We start from the raw sequence: 27,088 nt of genomic DNA on the forward strand, positions 1-27,088 counted from the left end.
GGATGGGTTTCTCTGTCATGAGAAGAATGAGAAGTGAAAGAAGGATGAGCCCAATGTAATTCTGAGAATCAGATTTAACTAGTATCTGATAAAGCTTGCAATATTTCCATGTTGATAAATTCATCTAATTTATTTGTTTAACCTGTTGCATAATGTTTTATCATATGAACATACCACATTTGATTTATCTATATGGAACATTTAGGTTCTAATTTCTTGCTGTTTTAAATAATATTTACATGAATTTCCCTATACGTGTTTCTGCTTTCAATATATGACAGTTTTGCTAGAGTAAGGGTCTTTAAACTTTTTTGTTAGCTTATCCCACAAACAATTTGGAAAAACTTTTCCTCCTTACACATGGTCGAGTTAGAATTGAACTTTGTTTATTGTAAGTTTAAGTAGGTGCAAAGGAAGTAATTTCCTAGTTATGTAACTTTTTTTTTTTTTTTTTTTTGAGACAGAGTTTTTGCTCTTGTTACCCAGGCTGGAGTGCAATGGCACGATCTCAGCTCACTGCAACCTCCACCTCCCGGGTTCAAACTATTTTCTCCTGCCTCAGTCTTCCTAGTAGCTAGGATTACACACACCTGCCACCATGCTCTGCTAATTTTTTTGTATTTTCAGTAGAGACGGGGTTTCACCTGTATTTTTAGTAGAGACAGAGTTTCGCTATATTGGCCAGGCTGGTCTCGAACGCCTGACCTCAGGTGATCTACCCGCCTCAGCCTCCCAAAGTGTTGGGATTACAGGCGTGAGCCATTGTGCCTGGCCTATGTAGCATTTAAAGTAGAATTCTTAAATGTATCCAATATTCATAAATACCATGGTAATTTGTTGCCATTATCCATCAAAACATTTAAAAAATGAACAAGCTTTCTTTACAATGGGAAATTTTACATCATTCTTTTTTCTCTTTGAACTTGAATTTTTTTTCCAATTTTGATACAGATTTTTATTTGGATATAACGTATATTATGTGTGGATATCTTTTATTGATGATGACTGTATCATAGTTCCATGCAACAAATTTTATATAAAAATTTAAATTGTGTTAAACTTTCTTGACCATAATGCTCCTCAGTGTTAAAAATTATTCCAAATTATCATTAGTATTTTTGTATAATCAAGTAAATACTTTTAAATTTTGATACTTATTAAATGTAAAAAAATCAGCTGGGCTTAAAAAATTGGTTTATACATCATAAATGAATTTTACATATTCCTAGAAGGAGACAAGTTCAGCATTAGATCATTTATCCCTAGTTTTTGCTTTTATATTGTAAACACTGAGTAATATTATTCACATAAGTAGATGGTGAGTGAGAGGAATTGTTTTAGCAATATTACTCATTTGTTTGAAAGCTTCCCAAATATATGTCACACATCACTTAGTGATCTTAGTTTTAATGATTTTTCAATGAATAGTTTGAATAGGTTCTCTTTCAATTTACCAGAAAAAAAATTAATATTAAACAGGTTAACTTTAAAAGGGTTTGTTAATACATTATTCAGCTACTTAGCAGCAATATCATTATTGCAGATGATCTCTTTAGCTCCTTGCAGGTTTTTACACTTTCAGGCAGTACATCATTTCAGCGTTCAGATGGAGAGGGGTATTCTTTTCCCTTTTAAAGTGGGATAAAGGGCACTGTGAAAGGGGAGATGAGGACATGGAACTACTAGGTCCACTTGACTACACTAGTTCTCAGGCACATCAGGTTTAGAAGAAAGCATATATGGAAGTTAAAGATCTGGAATTGATTCTCTTGAAACTAAGAACCTTATTTCTCCAGTTTGAAGACCACTACTCTGATGCTTATACCCAAAAGTGGAATTGCTTGTGTTGGAGTCTCCTAAGTTGTGTGACTGTTTCACTGAAGCCACATCACTGAGGACATTGCTGTGCCCCTCAAAGACTCAGGAACAGTCCCTCTGAAGGTCCATATATGTAAGTCTTAGGAATCTTCTAAATTTGGGAAAATCCCTTGGTCGCCTTATTCAAATAACTAGTGACCAATGAGTAGTATAATCCATCAGTGTTCTATGAGACACAAAATTTCTTTCTATAATGTGGCTTTTGATAATTTCTGGAAGTATTTTTATTCATGATTCCCACATTTCTTTCTTTAAAGGGCATCATTAGTCTACCATCAACCAAGATGTTATACAAAGAGCACTGTAATTCATTTACATTGAGTGCCCTGAAGCACAAATGCCTTTAAGGCCTTCTTTACCCTTTATTAATTGCAAAATAAACACATGTCTAGTGGAGAAGGTTACTAGAAATAATTTGTGCAGTTTGGGAGAACTAGGGGTCAGGATTGCTTGACTTAGCTTCTGAAACAAACTCAAGCCCACTAAACCACCAAGGTAACTACATCCAGAAATCTGCAAACCAGAAAATGTTTGCCCTGAATAAGGTAAAGGACAAAAAAGAATAAGGGCAAACATTTTTTGGTTTGGAGATTTCTGGATGTAGTTGCAAAGGACAGTACATTCCAAAAACAGAATAATGGCCATTCTCAAGTAGGACTCAGTTTAATTCTACTTTAAAGGAGTGAGAACATTTAAAGTGCCAAATTCAAGTCATAAGGAAAAGTTGACCAGTTAATAGGAGAAATGCCACAACATTGTAAAATAAACAAGATTTGAAATGGAGAAAATCCTATTTTACAATGAACAAGTCTACAAGAACACAAGAATAAAGCACATCTTAATTAAGTCCTCCCTCTTACTTGTTTCAACAGGTGATATAGGAAAAGAGTGGTCCCAAGAGTGTGAGCAGCCAATGGCCTGGGGCTGCACCCTGGGAGCTAGCCAAGACAAAGATACCATGTCCAGAAAAGAAATTTCAGAAATGACTTATGGCTCAGAGCCATGTATGTAAATGAGGTTATTTTTATTTCTCTGAAAATGGTCGGTTTCTATCCATTAGCTTTCTCCCAGTTCCCTGACTTCATAAAATTTATGTTAAGGATTTGAAATATTCCCAAATTAATTTTCAAGTACCATGACTTTCCTTACAGACTTCATTTTTCTTTAGAGTTCCCTGCAGTGCAAACCTGTACCTTCTTTAATAAATGTAAACATTTAAGCCAGGTGCGGTGGCTCACACCTGTAATCCCAGCACTTTGGGAGGCCGAGGCAGGTGGATCACTTGAGGTTAAGAGTTCAAGACCATCCTGGCCAATATGGTGAAACCCCGTCTCTACTAAAAATACAAAAATTAGCCTGGCATAGTGGTGTGTACTTCTAGTCCCAGCTACTTGAGAGGCTGAGGCAGTAGAATCGCTTGAACCCGGGAGGCAGAGTTTACAGCGAGCCAAGATTGCCCCACTGCACTCCAGCCTGGGCACTCCATCACAAAAACAAAAAAACAAATGAAATGTAACACATTTAGTACAATTAAGTAACCAAAATCTACAAAAGGGAACTGTTCTATTGTCTTTAGAAAAGTTAAAATTTCCCTCCTAAACTAGTTCTGACAACATTAGGTTTTTCTATGGTATTCTTTCTGAAGTTCCTATAAGAGAGAAAAATCTAAATCACAATAGGAGTATTTTTTGAACTTATTCTATTGATCCTAAAACATTGTTTAATAAGAGACGTATAACTGGGCAGGGTCTAGAACTGCTTTATTTCATTATTTAGTGTAACCATGAAATTAAACAGTGGTCTACCGTTGGGGACCAAGGTCAGATTAAAAAAGATTAAATATAAATTAAAGCTACTACACATTTATATGGTTGAAAAATCAAAAGGTACAAAACAACAGCATCACATATGATACCAATTGTGGCCTTGGAGTTGTGTAACTTGGCAGTCCTGTATATATCACCTTCCCACGGGATCTCTCAGCCATATCAGTTTCTTGTATATTAATAAGGGGAATCTTGAAAGATAGAGGTCAAGAGGAGAAAAATAGGGATTGGAAGAAAGAATGGCAAGACAGGGCAGGAGAAAGGAGAGTAGAAGGATGGATGAGAAGGTAAAGACTGAGGTCTTATACAAAGGATTGGCAACTGCAGTTGTCCTTGGTGTGTGTGTGTATATTTGTATATGAATAGAAGAAGAAGAAATGGAAAGCTCTGGGGGGTGGGGCGTGGCAGAGGCGGGGGTGGGGGAAGAGGAGGAAGTCACTTATGTAGGGAAGGATAGTGGTGAGCCCTGGAGAATTTTTAACTTAGTGCATGCATTACTTGAATAAAGTTCCTTGTGTTGCCTTTTCTTATATCACTTTTATCTAGACTCATCCGAGGATATGTTAGTATTTTGAAATTTAGGTTTTGGGAAAAAATTCAAAGCTAGTAAGCATAAATATTTGTGCAAGAAAGAGAAGCAGATATGCAGACCTCTACCACCTCATACCAGAGACAAACTAACCTTTCTCCAGCACACATTGGCCTGATTAAATCTAGAATTAAGCTTTCTCTCAGCACTGACCTGCCTCAGACTGCGAAGAGATTCTCTAATTTTGAGCCATGATGAAGGTGCTGACTGTAACTGCACGGCAGCATTTTCACTGACTCCAACTCTTCAGCAGGTGGCAGCGTTCTCCTTGCTCCCTGTAGGTTTGGTGTTTCCTTCCTTTCAAAAGAGTCCTTCCTCCTTCCTTTCAAAAGAGTCCCTTTTCTGTCTTTGGTCCACATATAATGGCTGCCTCCCTTATATTCTTGTCTGAAAGACACTCTCCTAGTAATCTTAGGAACTGAGGAGGAGAAACAAATTTGCAGCATGTGGCTATTCATGTTTTAATGTTTGATCCTTAAGGTACTAAGGCATCATGGGCTAATTTCAGGACATTTAAGGTTAGAGAGTGAACATGGGGAATCATTCATTCACTTATACCTGTTTTTCTCCATCCCAAACCCTATTTATCATCTCTATTTAAGCAGTCTCCTTGTTTTCTTTGTTCACTCCTTTCCAAGCCTTGAAAATGTCATTAAAAGCCATCTCTAGTCAAATTTCTAACTAACTCGTTTATGTTTCTATACAAGCTAGACTTTCTTACCATCTTTATTCACTGATAGGGTATAACAGGGAATTCTCCAGGCTCTAACTGAGGATCCCTCATTGAGTTGCTATGTAATCTGGGACATGCAAACCCTTTGGGCCTCAGTTTCTTCATTTGTAAAATGAGATTGGTAAACTAGCAGATCTATGAAGTTTTTTCTAGCTATTATGCACTGGTTGATAAAGCGGTCTGCCACTCTATTGAATGGAAGAAGGTGGGGTACTGTGCTGTCATATGATTATTTTTGGAGGACATTTTCTTTGAGCAGGAAAAGTTATTAAATAGTACAAAGAGTGAAAAATAGATCTGGTCAAGACCATTGATCTGAGGAAGAAAGGGTATTCAGGATAAGATACAGCCTGTCTACCATACATCTCTACCATGTACCATTTATGGCAGATATTCCCACGTATTCCTATGGTGTCCAGCAAACACCAAACAGACCTTTATGCTTAAATTCTGGAAATTCTTTAGGGTGCTCATTTATTTTAAAATAAAATTAGAATCAAGCTTCTTTCCTGGTTTTTTAACATTCTCTTGATAATAGACATATATTTTTAGTTTTAATTCTAATGGATGAAATCACCTTTCTACCTTATAAAAGTAATAATCATTGTAAAGAACCTTTGAACCATATAAAAAGCAACAAATAAAAAGAGAAATTTATCTTCCTTGAAAGATCCCTCTCTATCCTTCCCTCTCTATCCTGCCCTCAGAAATAATGTGTTATCTCATCTCTTGTTTATTCTTCCAGATAATTTCTATGTATTTATGCAAACACATGTATATATATATATATATATATAATCACTTTTGTTTTATTTCATTGAATTTTAATGAATCTTTTGGGAAATACATTAGTCCTAGAGTAGAATTATACATGTAAAATAGATGAGTAAGCACGTTACGAAACTGGAAGATTAAGGAGCAAAATAGAAAACAACTGAAAACATTCAGTTGCTAATCAAATTGTCAGCTGATCGGATTCTTAAATGACAGATATTCTAGGCAGAACGGACCTGAGAGAAGGACGATGTTAAATGGTCTGTTTTGGGGGTTATCTATAGGGGAGAGGACTAGGGTCATTGTGGAAGACGGCCACCAACAATTCCTCCATGCCTCTACACACATGCCACCCTTCCCAGCAAAAGGAGATGGAGTCTGTTTCCCCTCCCTTGAATCTTTTCTCAGCTTCCCCAGTAGCTAGAACTACAGGCACAAGCCACCATGCCCAGCTAATTATTATTTTTTTGTAGAGACTGGGGTCTTGCTATGTTGCCCTGGCCTCAGGCAATCCTTCCCTCTCAGCCTCCCAAAATGCTGGGATTACAGGCATGAGCCACCATGCCTAACTAATTTGGTTTTTAAATATTTTATTTTAAAATAATTTTTTTTTGAGGCGGAGTCTCGCTCTGTTACCCAGGCTAGAGTGCAGTGGTGTGATTTTGGTTCACTGCAACCTTCACCTCCCAAGTTCAAGCAATTCTCCTGCCCCAGCCTCCCAAATAGCTAGGATTACAAGCATGTGCCACCACTCCCTGCTAATTTTAGTATTTTTTTTAGAGACAGGGTTTCACCATATTGGCCAGTCTGGTCTCAAACCCCCTGACCTCAAGTGATCTGCCTGCCTTGGCCTCCCAAAGTGCTGGGATTACAAGCGTGGGCCATCGTGTGTGGCCTAGAAGAAATTTTAGACTTAGAAAAAAGTTGCAAAAATGGTATGAATTTTTTTTTTTTTTTTTGACACAGGGTCTTACTGTCATCAGGCTGCAGTACAGTGGTGCGGTCGATGCTCACTGCAACTTCGACCTCCTGGAGCTCAGGTAATCTTCCCACCTCAGCCTCCCAAGTAGCTAGGACTACAGGCACACACCACCATGTCCAGCTAATTTTTGTATTTTTTGTAGAGACATGATTTTTCCATGTTGCCCAGGCTGGTCTCGAACTCCTGAGCTCAAGCAATCTACCCACTTGGCCTCCCAAAGTGCTGAGATGACAGGAGTGAGCCACCATGCCTGACCTGGTGTGGGGTTTATGTATGCTTGTTATCCAGCAGGCCTAGTATTAATAGCTCTCTTTTTTTTTTTTTTTTTTTTTAAGAGATGGGGTTCTTGGCCAGGCACAGTGGCTTACGCCTGTAATCCAGCACTTTGGGAGGCCGAGGTGGGTGGATCGCTTGAGGCCAGGAGTTCAAGACCAGCCTGGCCAACATGGCAAAACCCTGTCTCTACTAAAATACAAAATTAGCTGTGCGTGGTGGCACGTGCCCGTAATTCCAGCTACTTGGGAGGCTCAGGTAGGAGAATTGCTTGAACCCAGGAGGTGAAGGTTGCCGTGAGCCGAGGTTGCACTGCTGCACTCCAACCTGGGCAACAGAGTGAGATTCTGCCAAAAAAAAAAAAAATTCCCTGCTTTCAGGAGATGGGGGGGTCTCACTCTCTTGCCCAGGTTGGTCTCGAACTCCTGGGTTCAAGCCATCCTCCCACTTCAGCCTCCTAAAGTGTCAGAATTACAGGCATGAGCCATGGTTCCTGGCCAATAACTTATTAATAGCCCCAGAACAATGATCAAAACCAGGAAATTAACACAAGGTACAAACCTTATATGAAATTCACTTGTTTTTGTAGTGATGTTCTTTTTCTGTTCCAACATTTAATCCAGGTTCCTTCACTTGCTTTTAGTTGATATGTCTCCTTAGTCTGGGGAAAAGACTTGTAATAGAGCTGTAAGAGCAGTGAGAAAATTGCTATTGAAGGTTGGAGAAATGGTGTTAGCAGCAGCAAAATGTTTGACAACCCTTGTGGCCAGATATACGGTAAAACACAGAAGATAGAAAGTATACCTAATAAACTTGTGGATTTGGCAACATTCAGGCTGAATGTTCAGAGTGACAGTTGGCTTCTTTTAGGGATGTACAAAGATACACAAGTGATGTATGATGATATCACAAGAGACAGAGATGTGTTAAAAAAGGAACTATCCCATTTTTATGCAGAGTCTTTTTATGCCAGAAAGATTCTCAAAGTAAGAAATGGCCTCAAGGGCCTGCCTGTAGAATTGGCCTCAAGGTAAAGATCCTATCAAGACTCGGTGCTAAGACCTCTAAAATATTTAAGATATTGCCCTCATCTAGACAAAAGGTCTTCTAAGAATCTTAAGTGTTGTCCCACAGTAGTTACCTCTACAGGTCCACAGTAAAGAGAGGTTTTTTTAAATTTTAAATTTTAATTTTTAATTTTTTTCAGAGACAGAGTCTCACTATGTTTCCTAGGCTGGTCTCCAACTGCTGGCCTCAAGCAGTCCTCCCACCTTGGCCTCCCAAAGTGCTAGGACTACAGGCAGAGAGGTTTGTTTTTGAAAGAATTATTGATGTTGCTTTGTGGGCAAGAAGTGAACTCCAGTAAGAGTCACAAAATTTTAAAGAGTTATATGGATAAAATTGCACCAGCTTGGACTAAGGAAGAGACAGTTCAAAATGAACAACCTCCCAAGCCCCCAACTTCCTACAGGCAGGAAGCAGGGTGAGAGAGTTATTTAACTGTAAAAGGAAGGCAGATTCTTTTTTTTTTTTTTTTGGTGGTGGTAGTAACTTTTATTGAAGCAGCAGTGTACCGCAGCAGAGGTAGTGCTCCTTGCAGAGCAGGGCTAACCCACAAGTGATGTGCCCAGTGTAGCCACTCAAAGCAGTTCTGCACTTATATTTATATCTACTTTATTTTTTGTTTTGTTTTGTTATTATTTTTTATTATACTTTAAGTTCTAGGGTACATGTGCACAACATGCGGGTTTCTTACATATGTATACTTGTGCCATGTTGGTGTGCTGCACCCATTAACTCGTCATTTACATTAGGTATATCTCCTAATGCTATCCCTCCCCCATCCCCCCACCCCACGACAGGCCCTGGTGTGTGATGTTCCCTGCCCTGTGTCCAAGTGTTCTCATTGTTCAGTTCCCACCTATGAGTGAGAACATGCGGTGTTTGGTTTTCTGTCCTTGTGTTAGTTTGCTCAGAATGATGGATTCTAGCTTCATCCATGTCCCTACAAAGGACATGAACTCATCCTTTTGTATGGCTGCATAGTATTCCATGGTGTATATGTGCCACATTTTCTTAATTCAGTCTATCATTGATGGACAATTGGGTTGGTTCCAAGTCTTTGCCATTGTGAATAGTGCCTCAGTAAACATACTTGTGTGTGTGTTTTTATAGTAGCATGATTTATAATCCTTTGGGTATATACCCAGTAATGGGATGGCTGGGTCAAATGGTATTTCTAGTTCTAGATCCTTGAGGAATCACCACACTGTCTTCCACAATTGTTGAACTAGTTTACACTCCCACCAACAGTGTAAAAGTGTTCCTATTTCTCCACATCCTCTCCAACACCTGTTATTTCCTGACTTTTTAATGATCACCATTCTAACTGGTGTGAGATGGTATCTCATTATGGTTTTCATTTGCATTTCTCTGATGGCCAGTGATGATGAGCATTTTTTCATGTGTCTGTTGACTGCATAAATGTCTTCTTTTGAAAAGTGTCTGTTCATATAATTTGCCTACTTTTTGATGGGGTTGTTTGATTTTTTTCTTGTAAATTTGTTTAAATTCTTTGTAGATTCTGGATATTAGCCCTTTGTCAGATGGGTAATTGCAAAAATTTTTTCCCATTCTGTAGGTTGTCTGTTCACTCTGATGGTAGTTTCTTTTGCTGTGCAGAAGCTCTTTAGTTTAATTAAATCCCATTTGTCAATTTTGGCTTTTGTTGCCATTGCTTTTGGTGTTTTAGACATGAAGTCCTTGCCCATGCCTATGTCCTGAATGGTATTGCCTAGGTTTTCTTCTAGAGTTTTTATGTCTAACATTTAAGTCTTTAATCCATCTTGAATTAATTTTTGTATAAGGTGTAAGGAAAGGATCCAGTTTCAGCTTTCTACGTATGGCTAGCCAGTTTTCCCAGCACCATTCATTAAATAGGGAATCCTTTCCCCATTTCTTGTTTTTGTCAGGTTTGTCAAAGATCAGATGGTTGTAGATGTGTTGTGTTATTTCTGAAGCCTCTGTTCAAGGAAGGCAGTTTCTTATGAAAAAGGAAAATTGATTCAGAGATCCTGGTCTAGACCCCAGAGGGTGGAACTAAGAGCTCTTGAGAACAATGCATTGGGAAACTATTCTGAGGGAGGCCAACCTAGGTACTAATGGGGAACTTGATCCTCAGAGGACTGGTAACAGTGCTTGGCAGGATTTCAGAATTTCTATGGACTAATGACTGCCATTTGCCCTCCATTTTCCCCATTTTCAAACAGGCGTGTCTACTGCAGTTATCCTATCCCCTTTTCAGTATTGTATGTTGTGTATGTAACTTGTCTTTTAGTTAACAGGTCTCCAGATGAAGAGAAGCTGCATCTGAAATGCCTCATCCACATCTGAGCCTGGTATATATTACTAGATCTTGAACTTTAACACTGATGCTATACAGAATAATAGTTTTGGAGAAAGGGAGTGAATGTATTCTGTATGTCGTGTGTGTGTGTTTGTGCGCACACGTGCATATATGTGCATATGTATACTGTTGTAGCTGGAGGATGGATCATGATAGACTATTCCCCAAATTGACTGGCAACAATTTCTCTTATCCCAGCCGCTACTTCCATCAAAGAGTAGAGTATCTTTCCCTTCCTTTTGAATCTGGGCTGTCCTTGTGACTTGCTTGGTCAAGAGAATAAAGTGGAATGACATTCTGGAACTTCTGAACCCAGGATTTCAGAGACCCTGTAGTTTCTGCTGTCTTCCTCTTGGGATCCAGGCACTGTGTAAAGAACCCTGGGCTGGACCACTGAATAATGAGCAACCACACCAAGAAAGGAGGCTCCTAACCATTTTTAGCTACTCTAGCTGAGGTCCCAGACATGTGGTGAGCTATCTTGGACACTCCGGGCCCAGCTAAATTCACAGCTGAATAAAGCACATGTGAGACCCTAGCTGATGTCATGAGGGAGCCAACCTGCCCAGCTGTGCCCTTCCCCAGTTGCAGAATTGTGAGGAAGTAAATGGTGGTAGTTGTTTTGAGCCACTAAGTTTTAAGTGGCCCCCATGGTATCAGTTCAGGTCAGACATGTGCTTTATTCAGCTGTGAGTTTGGCTGGGTCTGAAATGTCCAAGATGGCTTCCCACATGTCTGGGACCTCAGTTAAAGTAGCTAAAATGGTTAGGGACTCCTTTCTTGCTGTGGTTGCTCATCATTCTGTGGTCCGGCCCAAACTTCTTTACACAGTGCCTGGGTCCCAAGAGGAAGACAGCAGAAAGTTTTAAGGCAATTTATGCAGCAATAGATAATTGAAAACAATTATCCGGCCAGGTGCAGTGGCTCATGCCTGTAATCTCAGCACTTTGGGAGGCAGAGAAGGGCAGATCCCTTAAGACCAGGAGTTCAAGACCAGCCTGGCCAATGTGGCGAAACCCCGTCTCTACTAAAAAAACAAAAAATTAGCCAGGCATGGTGGTGCATGCCTGTCATCCCAGCTACTCGAGAGGCTGAGGTAGGAGAACCGCTTGAGCACCTCGTGAGGCAGAGGTTGCAGTGAGCTGAGATTGTGCTACTGCACTCCAGCCTGGGCAACAGAGCGAGACTATGTCTCAAAAACAAAACAATGTAATTATAAAATGTCAGGGTATTTTCTGTTGCTTTACCTTTACTCTATGGGCTGGGAAGAGGTTGTAACAACGTCAGCCATAGAAGTCAAGTTTTCAATGCAGACTAAATTCCGTGACGGTGAACACTATATGCCATAGTAGTCACTGCTCTGTCCATAGAGCTTAGAACTGTACTGCCACTTAATAGGCTCCCAAATATTTGTTGATTGAATCATTAAATAAATGAATTGGGATAAGATCCCCTACCCTCAAGAGGATGCGCAAAAAAAGATTCTGGAGTGTGGAGTCTTGATAAGGGAAAAGAAGGAAAGAAAAAGCAGATAATGGCTCAAGCCTGTAATCCCAGCACTTTGGGAGGCCGAGACGGGTGGATCATGAGGTCAAGAGATCGAGACCATCCTGGCTAACACTGTGAAACCCCGTCTCTACTAAAAAATACAAAAAAACTAGCCGGGCGAGGTGGCGGGCACCTGTAGTCCCAGCTACTTACTCGGGAGGCTGAGGCAGGAGAATGGCGTGAACCTGGGAGGCGGAGCTTGCAGTGAGCTGAGATCCGGCCACTGCACTCCAGCCCCGGCGACAGAGTGAGACTCCGTCTCAAAAAAAAAAAAAAAAAAAAAAAAAGAAAAAGCAGATAAGCTGTAAGTCTGCCTTTTTTCATGCTCCAGGGCTGTTTGTCCCATGCATTTTCTCTTTGAAAAAGGTGCTGTTTTTTTGTGATGCCTCAGAGGCCAGAAGGATGTTTTGCAGGGGAAAATTGTAGGAGTCAGGCAGAGCTGGGTCTTGGCTCCTTCTCAATGTCCCTCTACCTAGACAAATTCAGGCTATTCTGCAGAGGTTGCAGTGAGCCGAGATCATGTCACTGCACTCCAGTCTGAGGAACAGAGGGAGACTCCGTCTCAAAAAAAAAAAATTCGGGTTATTCTGTGAAGCACCTGGTAGGTGTCCCAATATTTGCTGGTATATGGGAATTACCTCTTTCTATTATTGGGAGGTCTAAAAAACAAACTATGTGTTCTATATGGCTAGAGTTAGTATTAAGGGGAATAACTGGTAGCCAGTGTTAGCTTGGAGACTAACATAGTCAAAGGTGTCTTGTCATGTTAGGTCTTTTTTATTTGTATTGCTCCATGGTCCAAGACAAAATTTCGGAATGCCACTTGGACACAGTGAGTACCTGGTCTGCTCTGTGGTTCTCAGGAGCAACCAACTCAACCCTTATTTCTCTGAGAATGATGATTTCATACAGCACATCTCTCTACCAAGATGTGAAAGATGACACCGTGGCATCTGAAATAGCTTCAGGAGAGATTTGGGACATGGGAAGCTTGTAGACAATAATAGAAAATTCTCTTTTAGAATATAGTTACTTGTATGACCCACAGTAGTGCCTTTTGGAGAATGTCTTAAAATTATCTGTATTGAAAGAACAATAATGTTTGTTATTAGGATAAATGAAATAAGGGGAAAACCTCAGACTCTTGGAAGAATGGATTTAAATTCAGTCCAATGATTATATTTTTATATTCTGTATTATTTAGAAAACAGTAGTTAAACAGACAGAGATAGAGAAGATTGTTTAAAAATTAAAGCTACTGAGTTAGATCCCTTTTTGAAAGGTCAGTGTATGGGAGATGAGAAAGGCACTATAGCGATCAGAGTGTTTACACAAAAGACATCTTAGCAGAGGACCTACAAAGAGCACATGAAGTATTTATATCGTCCACATCAAGTTGCTGGTCATTTCGCTTATCAAAGAAAATAAGAAAGATATTTTCTTTGGACATTATTTTAATGTAGTAACAATAGAGTTTTGGAATCAGCTGTTAGAAACGATAATTAAAGCTGGTTTATCATGCTCACTAATCAATCTACAGTCACCTTGAAGCTTTATATAATTCTCCCTTTATTATAAACTTCTACTTCTCCCTATGGTATTCTGGTTCTGAATCCAGACAGGTAAAGAACTAAGTGCGGCCGGGCACGGTGGCTCACACCTGTAATCCCAGCACTTTGGGAGGCCGAGGCGGGCGGATTACGAGGTCAGGAGAATGAAACCATCCTGACCGACATGGTGAAACCCTGTCTCTACTAAAGTACAAAAAATTTGCCGGGCGTGGTGGTGTGTACCTGTAGTCCCAGCTACTCGGGAGGCTGAGGCAGGGGAGGCAGGGGCATTGCTTGAACCCGGGAGGTGGAGGTTGCAGCGAGCTGAGATCATGCCACTGCACTCCAGCCTGCGAGACTCCGTCTCAAAAAAAAAAAAAAGAAAAAAAAAGAAGAAGTGCTTGGAGACCAGTGTATTGTAATATCTGTACAGCCAAGCAGGTATTTTCAATTGAACTTTAAAAAAGTACTATTTTTGAAACTTTGTTTACTTTAGATAAGGCCAGCCATTTGGGTAGAAAGGTACAGAAAAACAAAAAATTGGAAAAGGATGCATCAGTAGTATTTCTTTCAGAAACAACACTAGGAACAGAAGAAGGATTTTATTCAGCAACTCCTAATAACCACCTGATGTTGCTGTCGGGCTGGCCAAATACCTGCCAACATTGATGATCCTTTCATTCACCACTAGAGAGAAGTAGAGGGACCTGATGTTTAGAGAAGCAGCAAAACCCATTTCCCATTTTCTTTTTTCAGCCAGATGGAAGTACTTGGAGGCTGGTCTCATATTCCAGCACTTTAGTGCTGGTGATGCAAATCCTCTCTGCTCCAGAGTAACTCTGTGCCATGGAATCCAAGAGGACCCTGTCGCACCAGGGACAGGAATGCATCCTTGTTTCATTTTCTTCCCTGAAAGCGGAGTTCAGAGGTTCTCAGATACTACGAGACTAATTGTCACTTAGGGTAGGCTCCAGGGGAGGGGCAGAGTAGGGCAGTGCTAATAACAGGGACTCCGGGGACAAGATCAGCAACCTGAGAAACAAATGTGAGACATTTTACCCCGCTCTAATCTACTCCCCTTTTAAAGGTTCATCTTCATTCCCCCTTTTTCTACCACGCAGTAATTGATAATTAAACACAGCTCTGGTTTTTGCCATGCAATCTAGTAGAACACCTAGACATCAGGAACTCCTTATCCTTGGTTATTTATAAAATAATGAAATCTGTAGTTCACCCTAGGCTATGTGGATAGTATCTGCATCTCTGGAAACCAACTAGAGGCCTTTCTTTTATTCTTTTCCGGTTGCTTTCCATTTCCTTTTCCACTGTGGTCCTTGCCTTTCCCAAGCTGACCAGAACTATGCACAAAACCAGCCTTCAATAAATATCAACACTGAAGCTTCAGCAGGTTGTTAACTCCTGTAGAGCTATCTTAAATGCTGTATATAAGTGCAAAGTTTTACGGAGCCTCAGAGATCTCTAAGAACACTGTAAATATCCCAGGTTTAATTAGTAGTCCCAGAGTTAGGTAATGGCCTGTGGCTTTCTGCGCTAGGTCTCTTGGGGTTTCCAGTCTTCACAGGTTGCCTGCAACTATGATGTGCACATATACAGTCCTCTTTCTCAAATACAGCATAAATCCTCTTTAGACTTTCCTAGGCACTTACAATTATTGAACACACATGCAGATTGATTCTCATTCTCTCAAAAGTTTGAAAAACAACTCAGTGCTTCAACCTAGGTCTCCTTAGATATTTTTTCACTCAAATTGTCGTCTGGAGTTCTACTTCCTAAGGGAATTGAAAAAATAATAAATTCCCAGACTGGTGTTGATGCTCATTCTCTTTAAGCGGGTCGACTACTTGCTTTGTAGATCCTTGACGGGTGCGGTGCGGGGTAGAAGGAGCGCGATCCAACTCTCTGCATTTCTGAATTAGCTCTCACGGCGACAGGTCTGCCCAGTCGGGGCTGTAAGCGGACTTGACAGGTTTGTTCTGGGCTGACGGCCATTGACGAGGTTCTCAGACCAGATAAGTCACTTGGCTGAGTCTACAGTAGGTGGGGCGCGCTCACCAGCTCAGGGGTAGTGACTGGACGTTTGTTGCAACATCAGAGAATGCAAGCTCTGGGCTGCAGCAGGAGATACCCGCAAGCACAGAACTAAAAGGGTTCACCCTAAGGGGGCAGGGCATCAGCGAGGGAGAGGCCCGAGACCCCTAGCGCCCAGCTCCTTTTCCCACGTTTGGGAAGGCGCAGTATAGGTCGATCTAGAGCAAGGAGTCTCAGGTCTCCGTCCTTGGCTTGCTCTTAGGGTAGCAGGCGAGGAATGGGACCAGCTTGGGGACTCTCTCCCCGCGTTCTGTAAGAATCGGCGGCAGCCAGCAGGCGGGGAGGCGGGGGCACGTGTTTGGATGTGGGTGCTTGTGTAACCAGCTCCCCAAGCGCCAGCCCCGACAGCGCTCCTTTCGGAGGCTGGTCCGAGTCCCTGTTTCCGCCGCGGCGCGGGAAGGGCTGGGGTTCTGCTGCCTGCACCAGGCGAGAACACCCCGAGCAAAAGAAGAAGAGTACTTGCCTCCGGAGCTATCACTGGGGAGTGGGAATTTGGAAAGTTCCCCAACTAGGAACACACGTGACCTCCTTCGGAAAGTAGTTCCGACTGTGGCCCGTGTATCCTTCCACCCCCTTTTGAACCCTCCTAGGTCTTCTCGCCCCGCCCACTCGCTGGGCTGCAGCTTCCTACCGTTCCGTACTTTCCACTCAACCCGGTAACCCCGAACGTGCATGGTCTGGCCGGGGCGCGTGGAGCCTGGCCCCGGGCGATCCATCCCGCCGGGTTTTCACGGAGGCCAAGGGGGGCGGGGCTAGGTGGTCTCTAAGAACCAAGCTTGAGTCCGACGCGGCGAACCGACTTGGAGCCGGAGGGGGAGAGATGCTCTACTCTTCTAGGGGCACCGGAGCGGGCGCAGGAGAGGGCTGCGGGGTGCGTCCTACTCACGGGGATCCTCTTTCAGTTCATTTAGATAGGTGCCCTTTGGGCCCTGGAAATTCAACGGCGATGTGTTCACGTTCAGCACGCTCGGCTGAGAGCTTTCATTTTTAGGGCAAACGAGCCGAGTTACCGGGGAAGCGAGAGGTGGGGCGCTGCAAGGGAGCCGGATGAGGTGATGCACGCTGGAGACACAATAGCAGGTTGCTCTTTGTGCTAAGACTGACATCCTGAGGACACAGGGTTGGGGGAAGGAGGCATCTCTAGGCAAAGGCTGCTACAGTCAAATCTCTGCGAACGATTGTGATCGACAGCGATGCAAAAGAGCGAATGCAGTCCACGCCGCGGAAATCCAGGGGCAGAGGCAGGGGGAGGGTATTCCCCGTGCAGGGACCGTCCCTGCATTTCCCTGTACACTGACCAGCGTGGTCACCTGGTCCTTTCCACCTGTGCACAGGTAACCTGAGACTCAAATCAGTGACACTGCTCAACGCACCCATCTCAGCTTTCATCATCAGTCCTCCACCCCTGCCCCGCAACAGCCTACCCTGCCTCCGGCGGGGTTTCTGGGCAGAGGCCGAGGCTTACTTAGCTCGTTATCCTCGCCTCGCGTTGCTGCAAAAGCAGCCGCGGCAAGTGCAGTTGCAGGCTGGCGGCTCGGAACTGGCCCGAGCGAGCCCAAGGCAGCCACACTGGGCATGCTCAGTAGAGCCTACGGCTTGGGGGCTTTGCGCTGGCACGGGGAGCTACCGCTCCTGCCCCCGCCTACCGCCCCCTGCCCTGCCCTCCCCTCGCCCGGCACGGTCCAGTCCGCCTCTCGTTTGCCTCCCGCCTCCCCTCGGTCTCCCGAGGAGCCCGGGCTCCCGGCGCGGCGGCGGAGGGGGCGGGCAGGCCGGCGGGCGGTGATGTGGCGGGACTCTTTATGCACTGCGGCAGGATACGCGCTCGGGCGCCGGGACGCGGCTGCGCTCAGTTCTCTCCTTTCGGAAGCTGCAGCCATGATGGAAGTTTGAGAGTTGAGCCGCTGTGAGGCGAGGCCGGGCTCAGGCCAGGGAGATGAGAGACGGCGGCGGCCGCGGCCCGGAGCCCCTCTCAGCGCCTGTGAGCAGCCGCGGGGGCAGCGCCCTAGGGGAGCCGGCCGGCCTGCGGCGGCGGCAGCGGCGGCGTTTCTCGCCTCCTCTTCGTCTTTTCTAACCGTGCAGCCGCTTCCTCGGCTTCTCCTGAAAGGGAAGGTGGAAGCCGTGGGCTCGGGCGGGAGCCGGCTGAGGCGCGGCGGCGGCGGCACCTCCCGCTCCTGGAGCGGGGGGGAGAAGCGGCGGCGGCGGCGGCGGCCGCGGCGGCTGCAGCTCCAGGGAGGGGGTCTGAGTCGCCTGTCACCATTTCCAGGGCTGGGAACGCCGGAGAGTTGGTCTCTCCCCTTCTACTGCCTCCAACACGGCGGCGGCGGCGGCGGCACATCCAGGGACCCGGGCCGGTTTTAAACCTCCCCTCCGCCGCCGCCGCACCCCCCGTGGCCCGGGCTCCGGAGGCCGCCGGAGGAGGCAGCCGTTCCGAGGATTATTCGCCTTCTCCCCATTCCGTTGCCGCTGCTGCCAGGCCTCTGGCTGCTGAGGAGAAGCAGGCCCAGTCGCTGCAACCATCCAGCAGCCGCCGCAGCAGCCATTACCCGGCTGCGGTCCAGAGCCAAGCGGCGGCAGAGCGAGGGGCATCAGCTACCGCCAAGTCCAGAGCCATTTCCATCCTGCAGAAGAAGCCCCGCCACCAGCAGCTTCTGCCATCTCTCTCCTCCTTTTTCTTCAGCCACAGGCTCCCAGACATGACAGCCATCATCAAAGAGATCGTTAGCAGAAACAAAAGGAGATATCAAGAGGATGGATTCGACTTAGACTTGACCTGTATCCATTTCTGCGGCTGCTCCTCTTTGCCTTTCTGTCACTCTCTTAGAACGTGGGAGTAGACGGATGCGAAAATGTCCCTAGTTTGGGCGACTACAACATTTAACCCTGGTCGAGTTGCTAGGTCATATATTTTGTGTTTCTTTTCTGTGTATTCAACCTAGGGTGTGTTCGGCTAGACGGAACTCTTGCCTGGTTGCAAGTGTCAAGGCACCGATTGCTTGCTTAGGCTGTCTATACGGTCTCTTCCTGAGGGCTATTGTCCGTTAATACAGAATACAGTACGCTGTTAGTGGATTAGAGAGCTCGGTAATCCCGTCTCCTAAAAGAACAAAAAAGTAGACGCTTTGAGGTTGAGCATATTTCGATTAAATCTTGGCTTAGGCCCTAGATCAAGGGTTTAGATCAGAATAAAATGAAAATTAGTGTTGCACGTATGCATATTGCATCAGAATCTTGCAGTGATTGTTTTAGTTTCCTGGGTTGCATTGATAGATTCTTTTAAAATATGACTGATTTGCATAACTTTAGAAGCAGAATAATTTTCAGTATATATGGTGCACATTGAGTGCAAGAAGTAGTTTTGTTAATGTTTTACACTTAAGTTACAACTTTGGACTGTATTTAGAAGTTTTGTAGTTTGAAATCAATAGTGCCATAATATACCTTATAAGGCGTTCTTACTAGATCTTTGTTATATTTACCTTTTTCTCTCCCTATGGGGTGATGTAGGATAGGGCTTGAAATTTGCACTTCAGTAGCGTTTAATATTCATTGCTCTTGTCATAAACATGGAATGGATATTGAGTAATTTTTGATCCCAGATGACAGTGTGTAGGTTCAAGGGTATTGTGTGTGGCAAGTGAAGATTGCAAAGATAAAACTTCAGTTCATGCTCGAAATTTGAGTATTGTGATGCCAGAATTGCTGCTCACCGTTTTTAGGTTTCAGGTTCTCTGACATCTTTTGGTGTTGTTAATTTCACTGATTTGTGTAGAATGTCAAGTGAATTTTACCAGCTAATATCCAGAAATGCTGGCAAGAAGGGTTTACTCCAGCTTTAGATTGTAGATATGTTAGCTTTTTTCATACAGTGTATTACATTTACTGAGTCAGCTTGTTGAATAAGACAGAAGCCCAAGAATTTTAACAGTGTATAGCTTTAGTTGTCTAAAAGTTAGGCCTTCGGGCTTCAAAAGTTAGTGGTCATCGAAAAGCATGAATCTTTGCGGTTTCAGGTACAACAGACTGGTTTTGATTAGGAATGGGGATGGGGCCCTCATTTTGCAGAATGGAAAGTATTGACAGGAATTGAGAGCTATTGGTAGGCCAGTGTATAAGGTATGTGAAAACAGAAGTTATTGGTCTGGAGTAACTGAAGCATTTAGGCTCTATCAAGGCCTAAAATTTGGTAATATGAGTTTGGTAATGCGAATTGTGGCAGTGGACAATATTTAGTTAAAATTATGTAATTGCATAAGTACTAGCAGAGTATTTTTAATAAAAATTATTTCCTAGCAAGTATCAGTTGCATTTTGTCTAAAGGTAGTGTGACACTGCAGTGTCTATATGTCCTGCTAAAAATTGTGGGGAAGTTTTTTTTTAAGACGACGTTTATATCGGGAGAGGTTTTATTCCCTTGGATTATGTTAGCTGCATATAAATGTGCACAGTTAATTTTGCCCAAGTTTTTGTTTTGAAATGAATATAAAACTTACTGAAGAAGTAGCTTCCCAAAATTTAGTTTTCTGTTAAGTCAATAATATTGTTTTAAAACAGTATTTGCAAATTTTGAAGTTGGCATTAATTGAAAATGTTACTAAGGCTAAACTGGAAGATAAAAATGTTACTAAGGTTAAACCCGCTTGCCCAGAAGATAATTATGGAAAAAATTCTTTTGTGACTTCCAAAGCAGTTTACTATTAGCATGAATTACTGACAGTTATCCAAATATATAGGAACAAAAAAATTAAATGTTTATGTAACTTTGAAAAAAAATCCTCTGAAGAAAATAATTGAATGCTTTCTGGGAGACAGATTTCTTTCAGCACTTAAAGTACATACACACTACTTTTACTTTTCCCACTTGATTTAAAATTGTCAGGGTTATTAAGACCTTAAAATTATTCTACCAGGTTTTTACGTGTGAGCTGTGATGTGACTGGCATTTTCTTTGATCTCAGAGTATGTGGGTCTCTACACATGAAATTTATGTGACTTAAAACTTTCTCTAAAATTGTACTTTTAGTTATGCATAGAAAGCAGTATCAAATATTGTGTCAAATGACTAGTACACTTGATTTCTAGAGTTGTGGTTTTATTGAGCCAAAAGTTGATATGAAAAAAAGTCAGTGAGGAAAGTCAATGAAGTGCTTGCTTTTTTGATAATTGCACTCCCAATAACTTTGATATTCCAACGTACTTGGTTTGCTTGTTTTTCTGTTTATGGGGGTGGGAAGGCATTAAAATGGTCATTGAGGACCTTGTCTGTGGCATGTTGTAGTATTTATTTCAGCAGCTAGCCTGTGAAAAGTTAAATTCCTTATGAAAGTAGTGATTGGAGTATTTTTATCTGATAAAGAAAGATTAATAATGAAGCCATTTCTCCGAGGAAAACTGAGGACAATAATTCAGTTTTAAAATATCGGAAAATTAAATTATTCTAAACATTTGTTAGTAGGGTTATATACTTAATATTAGTCTGAAATATAGTGCTGAATTTGAGACTATAGAAAAATTTAGTATATTTGGGGTATGTGGAAACTTTAGGCTTCTGTTGTATTTTTATTGTTTGGTAGATTTGCCTCTTTTCAAATAAATCTTCACAGGGAATACTTTTAACTTGTAGAGAGTACAGTGACTATTGAAGTTACCTAAATTACCTCAAGGTAAGTGATTACTGAAATTAATCATGAGGGTTTTAAAAAATATTCTATTCACAATATTTATTTTACATTGTTTTGTATCTGCTAAGTTATATTTCCTGAAAAACATGACTGGACCACCTAATTGCTATATGGTAACTTACAAACTTCATTTTTCATAGTGCTTATTCAAGAGTAAAGCACAACTGAAAGGAGAAATGTACAGTTTATGTGAGGAAAAAGGAATTTTATTGCTGCCAGTGTAAAAGTTTGCACAGCGGTGTAGTCATCAATGCAGGTTTACATTGCTTATAATATACTAAGTAAATACTAAATGATTAAAGATAATAAAATATGGTGAGGTATAACCACCTTCATTTTAAACTTAGTTTTAGAAGATAGTAAAGTTCCTTTATTACCTTTTTAGAATTTTATTTTTAATAACATGGGGAAAGCAATTGGTGATATTTTAATTTTTGTGTGGAACAGTGTATCTGCTTTCTCATAACCACATAAAATATATAAACTTCTTAGTGTTACGAAATGGCTTACTTTTTGAAAGTGAAGAAGTCTTCAATTCTTATTTTCTAGTGTTATTTTGAAATTTGCCTCCATTTGCTGTTTGTTCATTTGGTGATAGCGCAACACTTAAAAAAAAATTTTAAACTACTTCTGAAGTAATCACTTAAGTGACTTTTAATGGAGGAGTATTTGTTATGGGAAATTCAGTTCACAAAGTTTTAACATTAATTCACTTGAAGTAAACGTTTATTTTTAAATTTTCATCTCAATCTTTTTAGTAAGACAAAAGCTTAGGAAATCAGTTTTATTATTGATATTGTGTGTGACTTCAGAGTTTGTAAAGAGAATTGTAAAAGTGTTGCATGCATATGACAAATTTCTGCTTAATTGAAATGTGAGGCCTCTGCTATACTACAAGGATTTAGCTTCCAGAAAATGTGATATTAACATAGCTTAAGAAATGTATTTTTTTTTTTTCTGTAGAAACCATTGGGTTAAACAAACAGTTCTGAAGTTTTATTACATAGAATCCATTAGTTCTTACTCTTGTTACTTTTTTCTTCGTTTTTTCTGTTAAACTTGATTTTCAAAGTCAGCACTGAAGAATTCATCTCGTGGTCCAAATTCGTTAAGAAAAGGTGTTAGGATTTGTTCTGAAGATAGTGACTTAGGAAATTTGTGAGATTGGGGTAGTCAGTTCTGTTTTACAATTGCTTTCTATCTGGTAGCTTTGAAATTAATGCAGTTGCTATCAGAAAGAATAATGTTGAGGTTAGACTGACCTTAGATTGGTAAGGATTTGCTGAGCAAACTGATAACTGTAAGTCTTTTATAGGGTATATTACTGCCACATATACATTGTTCCGTAGGTGGTTAAAAGTATATTGGTCTGTGTTTGACGATTCTCTTTGTACATGTTGAATATATGCATTCACTAATGTAAAATAAAATACTTTCATTTGTCAAGAAAGGTGAAATTAGTATATTGTACTTGACTCTTCACCTTTCCCCTAGTTTTTCGAATTTTTTTCATTGGTTGCAGAGGAAATATTAGCAATTTCATTCTTCTAAAATAATTTGCACTGGATTAAATAAGTATTGGCAATTATTAATATAAGAAGAGTAACATAATTTAGGGGTGAATTAACTTTAGTTGGGAAGTTTTAGTTATGTATAGTTAAGGCAGACTCTTCATTTGCAACAGTTGACATTAGGACGTGTGGACATCTTCAAGGCACTACTTTTTGGCAGTGTTCAGAATTTTTTTTTTTTTTTTTGAGATGGAATCTCACTCTGTTGCCCAGGCTGGTGTGCAGTGGCGGGATCTCGGGTCACTAGAACCTCTGCCTCCCAGGTTCAGGTGATTCTCCTGCCTGAGCCTCGCAAGCAGCTGGGATTACAGGTGCATGCCACCATGCCCAGCTAGTTTTTGTACTTTTAGTGGAGATGGGGTTTCACCACCTTGGCCAGGCTGGTCTCGAACTCCTGACCTCAAGTGATCTACCTGCCTCGGCCTCCCAAAGTGCTGGGATTACAGGCGTGAGCCACTGCGCCCGGCCAGTGTTCAGAATATTTAGAGATGGATATTATAGCTGTATCTCCCATCAAAGGAATTTTCTTAATCTCCACATAGTGTAAAAAAGAAGACTGTTTATGCATTATATTTTAAGTAATTATACAAATAATTGTTATCAGTACTTGTCACTTCGAATATGAACAGTGAATCTAACAAGTGTTTGAATTCTCTGTGTGTGTGTATATATGTATGCAAAGTTAGCAAACCTTTTATCTTAATATTTACTAAAAACGAATTTTCGTTTCTTTAAAGAAAAGATTACCTTGGATTGTTCTAAGATTGTTCTATAATTTTTAAATATGGTCAGATCTATTTTAAATTACATTAAAATATTGAGTATTACATTTATCTGTACTTTTAAGTGTATACATTGTTTCATTGTAGATTTTAGGGAGGCAGTGTGGGCTCTGGAGCCAGGCTGCTTGTCTTATAATCCTGGATCTTCCATTTAGTAGCTGGATGACTTTGAGTAGGTTATTTAGATTTTCTCAATCTATTTTATCTGGAAAATGGGGATGATAATGGAACCTACCACATACGTTTATCTTGGATAGTAAGTGAGATAATATAAGTAATTCCTTTAGCATGGTACCTGCCACATTGTAAATACTTACATGGTAGCTACTGCTCTGAAAAACTGTAATTTCAGGTTATGTATGAAGGGAAGTTATTTGTGTTTTCATTAATGGTGTATGATTGTAACTGAATTTCCTTAGTTTGGGCCATGTTAGGATTTTAATTGTTTCAAGTTATAAGTGTCTTTAAAAATAAGGGTATTCCTTTAGGAAGTCCGAGTATGACATGTCTGTGATTTTGCTGTTTCATCAGAAATGGGAAATAAATCTCTGCTTACTCAAACTGTTGACCAAAGTAAATTATGCCAATCAAAAACTATTTGCTTTAAGATATAAAAGGCAAAAACTTCCTATTAGCATAGTGAAGTAGAATTTTTAAACTTTGTTATAATCTTAAATTTTCTTTAGTGTTGAAGATAGGTCAGTTTAACTATCATACATTTTTATTATAAAGTAAACTCTGCCTCAAATGTAATAAACTTAGTATGAGTTATGTAAACTTTGGTCAATAGAGGTGTATTTCTTAGCATTTCCTTTTGAAAATTTCAGCTTTTCGAGGGAGTCTTGCAACTGAATGTCAAGTTACATTTATTACAATAAAATTTACACTTAATATAATGTGTAATGCATTAACATAATATGGGAACTTTTAAAGTATTCAATCTCTGTATTATTGTGTCCTATTTCCACATTTGGCCAGGATTCTCAATATGATTTAGGCGCAAGACGTGGGAAGAAAGAACTAAAGAACTAAAGAATTTTTTTCTTAATGTTTTCTTATTGAATATGGGGAAAGATGAAATAAGCTTATCTGTCCAGTAAAGGCCATTGTGTGTACATAGGGATTGTTCTTGTTTTCCCCCTCCTTGACCTGTACTGATTTCCCAGATGTACCACAGCACCCTTAGTAGTGAAGCACTTGACTTCCAGTGAGTGGAATTTTTTGTTTGTTTGTTTTTTTGCGTGTTTTATATTGCAGAGTGAATACACTCTGTCTGATACTATGTAACTGTCTGATTATGTGATTTTTTTTTTAATGCATTTTATGTGTTTTGTAAACTAGCTATATTTTTGGTCCATGTCTAGGTTGTAGAATTGAATTGTGCATTTTGGCATCTTGAGCACAGCTGAGTTTTCTAAATCAATCTCTCTCCTTGCACTTAGTTTTTGCTTTGGATCACTACCTAAAACGTACTATTGATTTAATACGAGAGCACTTAAGCATAGCTTTGACTTTTATTTCCTTTGATTTTTGTAGATTTTCAGGCTGAAGTACAATAAGGTTCTCTGTTCTTTACTAGTGCAAAGATTGTATTCTGTGAATTTTATTTGTTTAATACTTTTGATCTTTTGAAGAGGATGTAATTATTTAAGGTATTGTGAAACGCATGGTGATTTGAATTAGATACTCTTTCGAGATGGAATTTTGCTCTTGTTGCCCAGGCTGGAGTGCAGTGGTGCGATCTTGGCTCACTGCAATGTCCGCCTCCTGGGTTCAAGTGATTCTCCTGCCGCATCCTCCCAAGTAGCTGGAATTATAGGCATGCGCCACCACGCCTGGCTAATTTTATATTTTTTTTCAGTGGAGATGAGGTTTCTCCATGTTGGTCAGGCTAGCCTCGAACTCCTGACCTCAGGTAATCTGCCTGCCTTAGCCTGCCAAAGTGCTGGGATTACAGGCATGAGCCACCGTGCCTGGACTCAGATACTCTGTTAATTAGATGCATTTCAAAATTTAACCTACTATTGCTGGCTTGAATAGTTGTATGTTTAGAGTGATTAATAAATATCATATACATGTTTAAAGTTACAAACTTTTTGCTTATTTCAAAATGCAGGATTCTTTTCCATTTAAAATTCCTTCTCTTTGTGAGACTTCTTTTTGAGTATTCTGGTTACTCTAAACTGATTGGAGATTTAGATAGAATTGAAAACTGTACTTTTAAAATGAAATTTTGGGGATGTCATTAAGCTTGATTTTTTTAGGTTTTTTTTTTTTAGTGTGTATTATAAATTATGTTACACTGTCAGCGATAAAATGGAATACGTGGGATTTTAAAAAAATTTATTTTATTCATTTTTCTAAGGTAAAAACACTGTTTTGCTAGGCTTAATTTGACCATTTTGTAAAACTTATTGTATACCTTGAAAGAATCATTTATGAAAGATATTGAATTAGCTAGTATAGACTCTGTCTTACGTAGTTTTTGATTAACAATACACTTTTTAAATCATTAGCTCATTTGATTTTGCAAAGAAAAACAGGCAACCTAAGAGGCAGACAGAACGGGCATTTTCTTTTTCTTTCTTTTTTATTTTATTTTATTTTTTGCAGCTTCGGAATTGTAGCTCCAGTGGAATCAGTATCTTGTTAATGGCTAGTGAAAGATTGAGTCTGAAGAAGGATGCCGGGCTTTTTTGGCACTCGGTGCAGTATTTTTCCCATTATGTTACATCAGTGGTTCTTAAACTTCAGTGTGTTAGAATAACCTGAAGGGCTTATTAAACTATGGATTGCTTGCTCCACCCCCAGAGTTTCTGATTCAGTAGGTCTGGATTGGGACCTGAGAATTTTTATTTCTTAGAAGTTTTCAAGTGATACTGATTCTGGTGGTCTGGGGATCACACTTTGAGGACCACCGATGAACACTATCTCCCACGAAGCAAACCCTTAACATGTTATGCTCCTTTAGGTTATTAGAATTTATACATGCATTATCTCATTTGACCTGTAAACTCTAAGTAGCTTTGCATGGAAAATGTTATCCTGATTTTATAGACGAGATAGTGAGTTTAGAAAGGCAGTATGGTGGAATGGAGCATAGATTTGGAGTTGGCTAGACCTAAAGTCCAGATTAAATCTCTGCTGAAGGCTGGGCATGGTGGCTCACACTAGTAATCCCAGTACTTTCGGAGGCCAATGTTGGCAGATTGCTTGAGTCCAGAAGTTCGAGACCAGTCTGGGCAACATAGGGAGACCCTGAGTCTACAAAAATATACAAAAATTAGTCGGGTGTTGTAGTGCGCACTGGTAGTCCCAGCTACTCAGGAGGCTGAGGTGGGATCTCCTGAGACTGGGACTTTGACGCTGCATCAGGCTGTGATTGGGAT

The 27,088-nt window shown here is 40.9% G+C and overlaps 2 protein-coding genes across 3 annotated transcripts in view; one reads left to right on the forward strand and one right to left on the reverse strand.

Moving 5' to 3' along the window:
- Positions 1-14,146: 14,146 nt before the first annotated feature.
- KLLN (killin, p53 regulated DNA replication inhibitor) lies at positions 14,147-17,419 on the reverse strand. Its single transcript, XM_033215623.1, has one exon. The coding sequence runs from the start codon at positions 16,382-16,384 to the stop codon at positions 15,842-15,844; it is 543 nt and encodes a 180-aa protein (XP_033071514.1). The 5' UTR covers positions 16,385-17,419; the 3' UTR covers positions 14,147-15,841.
- The window catches only part of PTEN (phosphatase and tensin homolog), a 115,983-nt gene continuing 106,224 nt past the window's right edge, over positions 17,330-27,088 (forward strand). The window contains exon 1 of one of the 2 annotated variants that reach the window (XM_033215595.1): positions 17,330-18,440. In XM_033215595.1, the coding sequence (XP_033071486.1) occupies positions 18,362-18,440 (79 nt within the window). In that variant the 5' untranslated portion in view covers positions 17,330-18,361. The remainder of the gene's footprint in view (positions 18,441-27,088) is intronic. The other variant, XM_033215585.1, reaches the window with a different exon arrangement.

Source organism: Trachypithecus francoisi, unplaced genomic scaffold, assembly GCF_009764315.1.
Source record: "Trachypithecus francoisi isolate TF-2019V2 unplaced genomic scaffold, Tfra_2.0 Contig00586, whole genome shotgun sequence".
NCBI classification, from domain to species: Eukaryota; Metazoa; Chordata; class Mammalia; order Primates; family Cercopithecidae; genus Trachypithecus; species Trachypithecus francoisi.